Source organism: Canis lupus, chromosome 11 (genome assembly GCF_048164855.1).
Source record: "Canis lupus baileyi chromosome 11, mCanLup2.hap1, whole genome shotgun sequence".
In the NCBI taxonomy this organism is placed as follows: domain Eukaryota; kingdom Metazoa; phylum Chordata; class Mammalia; order Carnivora; family Canidae; genus Canis; species Canis lupus.
This window is the reverse complement of record NC_132848.1, coordinates 3400745-3411976: the sequence shown is the minus strand read 5'-3', so window position 1 is coordinate 3411976 and position 11232 is coordinate 3400745. Positions and strand designations below refer to the sequence as shown.

At 67.3% G+C, this 11232-nt stretch overlaps 1 protein-coding gene across 1 annotated transcript; it reads right to left on the bottom strand.

Moving 5' to 3' along the window:
- Positions 1-333: 333 nt before the first annotated feature.
- NXPH4 (neurexophilin 4) lies at positions 334-9285 on the bottom strand. Its single transcript, XM_072842871.1, has 2 exons — positions 9147-9285; positions 334-1862 (listed from the first exon to the last, which is right to left on the bottom strand). The coding sequence occupies exons 1-2, from the start codon at positions 9201-9203 to the stop codon at positions 1011-1013; spliced, it is 909 nt and encodes a 302-aa protein (XP_072698972.1). The 5' UTR covers positions 9204-9285; the 3' UTR covers positions 334-1010.
- Positions 9286-11232: the final 1947 nt, after the last annotated feature.

Here is an 11232-nt window from a genome sequence, read left to right as displayed (position 1 = left end):
CAGCTCGATCCCGTTTCGAGGCCCTGTGCCTCTTCCCCTGGCCGCCCGGCGGCCGCGCGGCCCCCTTCGGCCTCGTCCCCATGGGGTCAGCCGCAGCCGCGCCCGCCTGCCCGCCCGCGCGCCGGGGACGAGGGCCCCACGCGGCCAGCGCCCCCACCCCCGGGGCGCCCGCACCTCCGTCCGGGTGGGTCTCGAGGACCTCGGGTGCCAGCGCCGCCAGGGCTTGCCTCAGTGTCCGCCGGCCGCCCGGGAGGAGGCCGGCCAGGTCTCTGCCACCTAACCCCGCCCCCCCCACACCCCCGTCCCTACAAAGGTCTCTCACGTAGACACGTATTGGATTTCACTTTATTTTGTTCCCTTTCCCGTCTGTTTTGGCGTAGAAAAAATATCACCAAGAGGAAGCAGCCGGAAAGGGGCGTGGGGGGGGGCAGGACTGCAGGAAGGGGGGATAGGGGGCGGGCAGAGGACCCTAGAGCTCTGCTCCCGCCACCCTAATTAGGGTTTGGGGCGAGGCAGACAGGCATACCGCAGGCGGAAGGGGCTGGGGACAGGCCGCAATTATAGGCCTAAGAGTCTTCAGGTGGGGTCAGGGTGGCACGGGAGGACGAGCGCCTGGGGGTCAGAAAGGGTTCGAGGAGGGTGTCAGGCCAGGCAGCATCAAGGGAGCGGACAAAGGGAACTTCCAGCCCAGCGCCTGGGGCAGGAGGGGACCCAAAGCATACGCCGGGGACGCTGGGACCGCCCCAAGCCCCGCCCACTCTAGGCCTGCGCGCCCGCCTCTCACTTGGGGGGGCCTCGCGGGGGTACCTCTCCCCCGCCGCGCCCCCGCCTCGCGGGCGCTCCCCATTAGGGAAAGGGGGGACCGACGCCGGCTGACGGTCCCTGGAGGGCTGTTCCCGTCGCCCTCGGAAGGGAGGGGGTGGGCGCGGCCACGGGAGCTGCGGGCACAGGGAGGGGCCCCACGTGGGGACGAGGCGGGAAGCTTAGGGCCCAGGCGAGGGCGCGGCGCGCTACCCGAAGTAGGGGTGCTCGCTCTGGAAGTTATAGTCTGGGCACACCTTCTGCACCAGTTTGTAGTCAAAGCTGAGGAAGGAGACGAAGATGCAGATGACTTTGAAGGGCTTGGCGCAGAGCCAGGCGGCCTGGCTCTGCGTGTGCTCGGTGAAGCACACCTGCGAGGGGTCGTACAGGCACGGGCGGTGCTTGCGCGCGCGGTTGGTCTTCTCATACTCCACGTGGCAGTTGAAGGCGCGGGACTCCTTGGCCGCCGGCACTCCCAGCGCGCCCCCGAAGGGGCCGGCCAGCGCGCCCCCCAGCGCCCCCCCCAGCCCGGGCCCCGCGGCCGCGATCCCCAGCGGGGGCCCCAGCCCGGGGAGCACCCCGCCCAGGGCCAGCGTAGACTGCAGCGGGTGGGGCGCGGGCCCCGGGAGCCAGACGCCACCGAACTCGACGCGCTTGGAGGGCGGCACGATGCTGACGCTGAGGTTGCCCAGGCTGGACGAGTTGTGGCGGAAGTACACGCTGAAGGTGCCGTTCACGTGGTCCACGATCTTGCCGGTCACCAGCAGCGAGAACTTGAGGGTGTGCACCCGGAAGTAGAAGTCCCCCCAGCCGAAGATCTTCTTGGCGCGGGCGGCCTTGACCGACGGCTTCCTCTTGGTGCGCGCCGCGGGCAGCGCCCCCGCCCGGGCCGGCGCCCCGGTGTGATTAGCCGGCCAGGCCCAGCTCCAGGCGCGCGCGGCGCCCAGGCCGTGCGCCGCCCTGGGGCCCGGGAGCGGTTGGCCAGGGGCGCCCCCTCCGGCCGCGGGGCGCAGCTCCACGTACTGCGGCCTCCCGGACTCGGGGATCTGGGCACTGACGACCTGGGGACCAAGAAAGAGAGACGCTGGGGTGTCCTTGCCCCCGCCCCGGGCTGTCCGGGCCCCCCGCCCCCCGCCCCCGGCGCCGGGAGCCCGAAGGGAATGGGCAGTGGGTCGGAGCACGGACTGGCGCGGGCCTGCAGCCTTCTCGGCTCTGTGCTCTTGGCCAAGTCACTGGCCCGTACTCAGCTTCTCCACCTGTCAAGTGACACCGAGAAGCCCTGTGTTCTCAGACCACTCCGATGAGAGCTGAGAAAGCCACGCAAAGCCTGCGCGCATGTGAGGAGGGAGAGGCGCCCGGGACCGTCTCCCCCCTGGCCTGGAGCCCGGTTGGTTCCGAGGGATGGTGGACCAGGGGGAGCTGGGCGCGGGGAGCCAGCCGTCAGCACCGGCGACACCCAGCGTGGAGGAGTGAAGCCCTCCCGACACCCCTGCGGAGGCTAAAGCCCCAGCCAGGCCTGGGCCTCCGCTGCCCTGTGGGGAGGGACCCGGGAAGGGGCCAGGCGGGCACCCCTCTCGGCCCCCAGCACCCTGCCTGTGGGGGGCCGGAGGGCCGCCCCTGGCCGCCCTCCGCGTGCTGCTGGTCTCAGGTGGCCACCGATCTGGGAGACAGCGCGGGCGCGAGTACAAGATGGATCGAGAGGCGGGAGCGGCAGGGCCAGGCCCGGGCCATCAATTATCTGGGGCGGGTGGGGCGGGGTGGGGGGTGGCCGGGAGTGGAGGAGACGGGTGAGTGCCAGGGAAGAAATATGGAGATGGCGCTCCCGCGAGGGAGCGGGAGTCAGAGGAGCCGTGAGTGTCAGAGTGTGTCAGTCAGGCTGTTGGCTGCGGCTGTTAAGTGTGGCCCTTACCGCGTAGGTTCAGTTGCGGGGAGGGAGCACTGTGCACGGAGGCCTGGGTGGTTGTGTGTGTGTCTGTGTACCTGGAGTAATGGTGTATGTGGGAGCCTGTGTGCGTGTGCACGCTTACCATGCGTCTCAGTCTATGGTTATGGCTGTGCGTGTCGGCCTGGAGTGGCTGTGCAGGGTGTGTGTGTGTGTGTGTGTGTGTATTAGTCTGAGGAGCCTCTGTGTGTGTGTGGGTCTGCTTGTGGGGCTGAGTGTCTGTTGTGTCCGCCTGCGATGGCTGTGTGTATATGCCTGGGTTGTAGACGGGCCTGGGTTGGCTGTGTGTGTCTGTGTGTTGATCCGAGTGAGGCTGTGTATCAGTTTGTGGTGGTTGTGACTGTGTGACTGGTGTCGTCGTATGCCTAGGTGGCTGTGTCTGGTTCTCTGGAGGTGTTACTTTTCCTGTGTGAGCTCTTGTCATCCGCTGTCCATGTGTCAGGCTCTCCCACAAGGGTGTGTGTGTCAGTATAGCCACAAGGATAGAATGAGTACAGCCTGTCCCCCGGGGTGCATATGCGGGAGTTGTATATGAATGGTCCCTGGGGGGTTCCGCAGCGGCCTGCAGGCCGAGCTTGGGGGGGGGGGGTGCGTAGAGAGGCCTGGCAGCATGGGTGCCCCCTCTGTTTGCACACGACCTGTGTACACACCGAGCGCGAGGCCACAAGGGACAGGAATGCCAGAGTCAAGCTGCTAGGCTAGAACCTCCACCGCCTGGTCCCCATCCCCGCAGCACTGCGATCCCGGGTTATTAATGCCGCCGCCACCCGCTCGTCATACATATTTATCGCCCCCCTCATCCCCCTCCCGTCCATCCCTCCCTCCTCCCAGCTCAGGTGAGGGGGGCGGGGGCGGCGAGAGTGATTGACTCAGACAGACAGGCTGCAGCTGGCAGCTAACTCCGGAGGGTGGGCTTGAGAGGGACGGTGGGGAGGGTCCCAGGCCACCTGGGGGGGGGACGCAGAGGGGGAGGGGGGCCTGGCAGGCCTCGGAGGAGGTGGGCTTGGAGAGGGCACTGGAGGAGGGCGTGCAAGAAGCTTCCAGGGAAAGTCAAGAAAGGGGAGTCATTTGAACTCTGACTCCTAATCTCACCCTTCTGGGGCCAGCACTGCCTTCCAGGGGCGTCCATCAGCCCCCAAGCACCTGCTCTTATGACCACGATGCCTCTGAGACCCCCTCCCAGTACACCCCGGCAGGGCCGGTTGCCCTGCACCCAGCCCAGGGCTTGGTCCAGTGACTCCTCTCAGGCAGGGGCTGGGAGAGGGAAGGAGGTTTGGCTCGTGGTGAGGGGTGCTGGGTGCCCCACTGCCGCCCCCCCCATCCCAGACAAATTGCTGTCTTCGCTTCTCCGATCCTGGCAAATCCCTGGGCTTTGGGCGCCCGCACCCCCCACCAGCTGCAGGAGACTGCCAAGATAAAAGGGAAGAGTTGGGGGGGGGCGGCCAAAGCGACCTTGGGGGGAGCTTGGACAGGGAGGGGTGAGAGTCTGTGAGGAAACGAGCCGAGAAATGGGAACATGGAATAAAATAAAATCAAAATCCTCCCTCTGGCTTCCTCGCTTGCACGCGCACTCTCCCTCTCTCGCGCTCCCTTTCACTGTTTTCCCATCTCTCTGCGACTCCTCTCAGTCCCTCACTGTGTCTCGAATTTTCTCCTTCTGTGATTGTTTTGCTCCCTGTTTCTGTCTGTCTCTCTTGGTTCTTTCCCTCTATCCTTCAGGCCGACGTCTCCATCTGTGGGTGGGGTGGGAATGAGGGAAAAGAGGGTGATGGAGGAACCCCCCTACCCCAGATCCACGGTGCTGTCCCTCACCCTCCGGACCGAGAGTGGGAGCAGGGTGTTGTCCGAGGAGGGGTCCCTCTCACTCCAGAGCTGGTTTAATTAAGCTAATTGGGCGCGGTGACATTTGCCGAGGGGAGAGGCTAGTCTGGCAGTCGGCTCAGGGGGCGGAGGTGCTTGGAGGCAGGCGGGGGTGGGGGCGGGGGTGGGGGGTGCTCCTCCCCAGGCGCCTCGGGCCCAGGCGGGAGGGAGCCCAGCCAGGAGCGCTGTGCCCCCGAGGCAGTGAGCCCACGCAATGGAGGGGAGTTGAGGCTGCCTCTTGCTGCTGAACAAACTCCACTGTGTGTGCGGGGAGGGGGGTGGGTTCGGATGGGACCGCGGGGAAAGGGGGAGGTTCGGGCTGTCGGCCCCCCAGCCGCATTGCAGGGTGCACCTCCCCGGGCCTCCAGACCGGTCCCTGGCTTCTCTCCGGCTGCCTGGGTCAGGCGGGGCCGCTGGGGGAAGGGAACGGCACCCCGCCCGGGAGGGAACGGAGCTCCAGGCCTGGGCCCGGGGAGGGCAGGGGCCGGCGTATTAGGCCCTGGCACCTAGGGCCTGGGGGGGGACACCCAGACAGGGCGGGGAACCGGGCACAGGCATGGGGTAAGGGCAGATCGGGGGTGGGTGGAGAGGACGGGCCGGGGTGCGGGCTGGGACGGAGGCGGAGGGGCCTGAGGCCTGGACTGCAGACGCAGGTCAATGGTGCAGAGAGAAGCCGGCATCGGGGAAGGCCCGGGAACAGGGCCCAGGAGGGGCTCCTCCCGAGGCCGGCGCTGGGCGGACGGGATGTCGGCGGGGCCGGCGCTGGGGGCCGAGAGGGCAGGGCTGGTGGGTGAGGGACGGGCCCTGGGGGGCCGGGCGGGGCGGAGATCGGGGTCGGAAGTGGGAGACGAGGAGGGGGAGCGGCCGGGGGCGGGAACAGACGTGGGGGAGGGGGCGTGGATCCCGGGCAGGAACCCGGCCGCCAGGGCTGCGGCCCGGGAGACGGGGTGGCAGCTGCGAGCCCGCGGGCGGCGGGGGAGCGGGCGGGGAGATGGGAGACGGGCCGAGGCCGGAGCCGAGGCCAGGTACGGGGACGAGTCGGAGCACGAGGCCGGGCCGGACGCGCGGCGGGAGGGGGCCGGCAGGTGGCGGCGAGGACGCCTCCCTCCAGACCCCCGCATAGCGCGAGGGGGCGGGGCCGCCGGCGGGGCGGGCTCTGCCCTTGGGCCGGGCACCCCTCCCCCGGCCCGCCTCCCGCCTGCTCGAGGCCTGCAGCGCAGGGCTCACCGTTATCTGAATTTTGATTTTATTTTATTTTATTTTATTTCCCTGCTTCCCAGAGCCGGCGCGGTCCCCCCGGGAACGGCCGCCCCCCGCCCCTCCGCCCCGCGCCTCACTTTATTATTGCAATAAATGTGCCTATAAAGGCGCGGGCTCCGGGGCGCGGTGGGGGGGCGGGAGCCGCGGAGCGGGGATGTAATTTCCCGAAGCCGGAGCCGGAGGGGGAGTGGGCGGGGTGGGGGTGGAGGAGGGGCGGGGAGGGAGAGGGGAGACTCGCCAATTTCTAGCGCTGGCTGCTCCCCGTTCCCACCCCGCACCCCGCGACTCCCCACCGCGCCCAGTGTGCTGGAGGCCCGGGACCCCTACCCATGACCCTGCCCTCTCTCGGTTACCCGGTCCCCTTCCTGGACCCCGCCCATGTGGAGTTGCAGGGCTCTGTTCAAAGTTCCCCATCTCCTTGACAATGACTTCATCCCTGAGCCCTGGGATGCCCCCTCCACTTACCTGGGTGATCTCGCCCCTTCCCAATGACCCCGCCTCTGACCCCAGTGACCCTCCCTTACGTTGTTGCTGTCTCCCAATGACCTCACCTCTTCCCAGTCCTGGGTCTCCAATTCCTCCCCCCACCGAACCCCATGACCCTCTAAATCCTTTCCGCTGGGTACCTCTCTCATACATACAGGCTCTGGCCCAAGGGAGCCGGCCCAGCGCCCCCCCTTCTCCTGAGCCCCCGGCCCAGCTGCAGCCCCTGACTGCCCCCAAATCCCCGCCAAGGCTCTGGACCCTAGCCCAGGCTGCACGTGCCTAAGTGGCCCAAGCAGAGATTAGCTGGGGGGCTGGAGAGGGGTATGAGGCAGGAGAGGGTGGCTAGTTGCAGGTCTGAGGCCCGCCAGCTCCAGGAGGCTGCTTAGGCCTAATCCTTCCCTGAGGCAGGATGGAGCTGGAAGGTCCCACAGGGCCCCGCCCCTGCCCTCCCCCAGCTAATTAGTAATTAGTGATTAGTGATTAGTGACTATTGATCGCCTGCTGCTTCTCCCAGTAGGCAGCTCCTTCGGCAAGGGGTGGGGAAGACGGAGACAGACACAGGGAGAGGAAGTCAGAGACCTTATCAGAAAGATCCTGAAGAAGGTCTGCCCATGAGGCCACAGCCCCAGGGGCAGCCAGTCCAGGCCCAGGAGGAGGGGCAAGTGGGGGAGGGCAGGGTGTGTGTGGGGAGGCAGGGCTGTTAGCCTCAGACAATTAGGGTTTTCCAAAGAGCTCCCTTGTCCACTGTCCCCGACCAGCCTCCTACCGAGTCAGCACACTCCCAGCCCTGGCACTGAGACGGCCCTGAGTGCACACACACAGAAGCCACTTCAGATACATGAACACATCCTGAGACTCACAAGCCCATACTGACAGTCAGAGGCACTCAAAACCACAGTGCACAGACACTCACAAATGCCAGAGACATACCTACAGGCAACACAGGCACCCCAGCACCCAGACGCCCCTGGAGACCTCCTGTGGGATATGCACAGGCACACTGTACTCACAAGTGCGCATAGGCACACAGAGATAGGCATTTGGACGCAGAGACACTTCCCTGCACATGCTCTGCCATGCAATTACACATATTTACACACCTTACCACAGTCCTTACACTGATGCTCCCCTCACACAAGCTGGACTAAATGGTAGATACACTCTTCCCCCACTGACTCCATCCAACACGGAGGCGCACAGCTGCAGCTCACACACACTCAGATAGGTCCCCATTGCTCACATCCTCCCGCTTACTCTCCTTCAAGTCTCCACCAGATGTTTCATTCCCCTTCAGGGGGCAAAGGAAATTAAACCAGATCTGTCCACAGGGGAGTTTATTTGATGGGGAGAGTGAAGAAGAGAGTGGGGAGGAAATGTAAAGGAGGGGCAAGGCAGTAGCATCCTTACCTCCGCCCCCCAGGCCTTCACAAACACAGATGGGTCGTAGGGCCCAGCACCCCCCCCCCCCCGCAGTACCCTAAGAGCAGAGCTGAGCAGCAAGTCCAAATGGAGCTCCTGCCCTGGGAACAGTTTTCATGGAGGGGGGCCCCTCTGCCCCCATTCCAGCCCCTCAAGGTCACCCCAGGCGTGTTTGGGAGAATCAGGGAGCTCAATCACCAGCTTCACGAGGGCAGTCCCTACCCCGCTGGAGTTGCTGAGTTCGATTTGGCTGAGCAGGTGGGGTCCCAGTGTTGGCAGGGGAAGGTGGGGGGCCTACACCCCTTCCAGCTTCTGCAGGGGCTAGGGGCTGGGGGGCAGGGAGTAGGGGTTTGGGAAGCTACCCGCCTGCCTCCAAGCTAGGTAGGTCACAGTTAGGGTGCAGGAAATGGAAAAGTCACTGGCAAGGAGGCAATGAAAGGAGACAGGGTCCAGGGCCTAGGCCCCCATTGTGGGACACACAGCAGGGCACAGATAGCTGCACTGTGAAGCAGGCGCTTGCACTCGCCCCTTCAAAGGCACCACCACACACCTTGTAGCTTACACATGCACCCCGGACCTCAGCACTGGATGCACAAGCCTGGGGGCCCCGGACACACGCATGCACGCTGGTGCACACGCTGACCCCCGCTCCACCCCAGCACATCTGAGCACACCGTGTTCCGGAGTTGAAGCCTCCAAGTTGGGAGGGAGGCAGATGAAATCTGGGCCTCCTGTGCCTCGGTCCTCGCCCCAGCGCCTCGGGGAAGAGGCAGCCCTGGGAGGGGGGAGCAAGGAGAGCACAGGGAGAGAGACTCCCCTTCCAGACAGCCCCCCCCCCATCTGCTGGGCGCGAGAGGGGTGTGTCTGGGAGGTCTGTGCAGGGTAGGTGTCTCCGCGGGAAATGTGATGGGAGATGTAGCCAAGTTCGGCCGTGTCTGTGCGCGCGTGTGCGGGTCGTGTGTGCTCGGCACAGGGCGCCCCCGTGGCATTGTGACAAGTGCAGAGAAGAGAACCGGGCGGGCGGTGGAGAGGTGGAAGGACAGACCGCCAGGAAGGGAGCGAGGTTGGCGCCGGAGACGGCGAGGCTGACACCCCGCTGGCTTGTCTGTCTGTCTCGCACTCCCGCTCAGTCTGGCGCACTCGCGGGTCGGCTCCGTCCCCTCCCCCGCCGAGCCCGGAGCCAGATCCGAGTCGGGGCTCCACGCCGCCCCCCCCCCCCGGGCCTCCACCAACTTGGGCTGGGAGAGCGCGCGTCCCGGGCCGGGGCGTCTGTCCGTCCACGTCCCCCCGCCGCGCAAAGTTGGGACGCCCGGCGCCCCCGCACTCTGGGACCTCGGCGTCCCGGACCCCGCTCCCGCTCCGGCCCGCGTGCGCTTACCTTCCTCAGGAGCCACGGACCCAGGAGCAGGAGAAGCCATTCCGGGAGCGGCCGCATCTTCCCGGCGGCGCGGGGCGGGGGACGGGTCCGGGGGCCGGAGCCGGGCCTGGGGCGAGGCCCGGGGCGCGCCGAGGGGCGGCTGCCGGCGCGGCGGGAGCGGGCGGCGCGGCCCGCGGACTGAGCGGGAGGCGCGGAGCCGGCGCTGGGGGCGGGGCGCGGGCGGGGGAGAAAGTTGGGTCGGACTCGGGCGGGCGGGGGCGGGGCTCCGCGTCGCTCCAATCCTGGCCGCGCCCCGCGCGCCCCCTCCCGCCCGGCCGGGGGCACCGAAGGTGACTTTCACCCCGACACGCCCCGGCCACGCCCCCGGCCCAGGTGCGGAGCGCGGGGTCGCGGGGCCTCGGGGTCGGGCCGGCGGGGCTCGGCGGTGCCCCGCCCAGAGCGGCCCGCGGCGCGGGGCTCCAGGCTCCGGGACCCCGTCCCCGCAGGGGTGCGCGGCGGCCCCTCAAGCCGGGGTCCCTGTGCCCGGCCCCTTGCAAGCCCCGGGCTGAGGCCGGGCGGGGCCTCGGGCGGCCACGGCCGCGCGGCGCTGACGGGGATGGATGGGCGCCCCGCGGCTCATTCGGCCCGGAGATGAGAATCATTGATCACGGACGGAAACCCCATCACGTCTGTCAATAGGGCTGACAAACGGCGCCCGCCGCCCCCGCCCCCAGGGCACCCCGCGGGCTCCGGACCCCTCCGCGCCACCGGCCGCTCGCGCTTGCCCCCGCCCCCGCCGCTGACCCCCGCGGGGGGCGGGAAGTCCCCCAGCGCCGCCCGCCCGGTCTCCGTCCCTGCCTTTTCACTGTCCCGTCTTTCACCCTCAGCTCCCCTCGCCCTCGTCCCCTTCCTCCTCTGTCTCTGTCCTTGTCTCTGTCCCCAGCCTTGTCTCTGTCCCTATCCTCTTGGCTGTTTCCTCCTCGGCTCCCTCCTCCCCCTGGTCTCGCTCTCTTCCCTGCCCGGGAGGCTTCAGCTGTCAGCTGTTGCTATGCACTAGGCTGTGGCTGAGGTGGTGCTATGACCGGCACCTAGGCGGGGCGACGGGTCGGGGACAGAGCCAGGCACACCTCCTGACCCCAGTCCACCCCCCACCCCCCGCATGCACGAAGACGCGTTCACAGGGGCAGGCCCCGCCACAGAGGTGAGCACCCGGGCGGCATGCAGAGCGCGGCACACACATGCAGACAGGTGCACACCTACAGGCACACTGACACACGCAGATGGACACTCAGTCTGCACACAGAGAGACAAATGCACGCTCGCTCAAGGGACAAACACAGCCGGCCAGGTACTCAGACCCCAGGCGACCCCTTCCTCGCCTTGGCAGAGAGGCAAACATCCAAAGGCCGAGATGGACACGCACAGGTGTACGCGGGCACCGGGGTGCAAAGACCAGCCCAGCCACATACAAAGAGCTATTCGGATGCAAAGATGTGCTGGACACCAGAAAAGGATCAGTGATGCTGAAGAGATGAGGCGGACGCTGAGACACCCAGACAGACAGACAGAAGCAGGAGGTGGGACCCCGGGCGCAGAGGGGCAGAGAGGAGAGGCCAGGAGGGGCAGGAAGGGCCCACCCTGAGCCCAGGTGCCCGCCTGGGGCTGCTGTGACCTGGTGGCGTGGGCGGCGGCGGACACGCTGGGCCTGGGACCCGGGCAGCAGCTCATCACTAGGCCTGCATCTCCTGGGGCCCTGGGCCACCTCACCCCTTCTCCTTCTGCTAGTCGTAGGTCACTCCCTCGTGTGCCCAGCTACACGCGCACACCCCCTTCTGTCTCTGGGTCTCTGCCTCTGCCCTTGCATCTCTCCATCTCTGTCTCTCCCTCCGTCTGTACCAGCCTCTGCCCCGGGGCTTCTCTGCCTCTGTCCTAGGCCCCCCGCCCTTGCCAGGTGAGGAGTGGGGGCGGGACTGCCTCCCGGTGGGCCCTCCCCGGCCGTCCTGGCGGCGCGAGGGGACGCTGGCCGGAGGGCCGTGCGTTCCAGGCCGCAGCTGGGGGCCCCTCGCGCTCTGCCCGGGATCTTGAGGCGACAGGCAGAGAATCAGTG

Excerpts from the sequence above, each read along its gene's own strand:
- NXPH4 (XM_072842871.1), bottom strand. The coding sequence starts at position 9,203 with ATGCGGCCGCTCCCGGAATGGCTTCTCCTGCTCCTGGGTCCGTGGCTC. Across the intron at positions 1,863-9,146 it reads GTCCGTGGCTCCTGAGGAAG|GTCGTCAGTGCCCAGATCCC; the intron begins GTAAGCGCACGC and ends CTTGGTCCCCAG.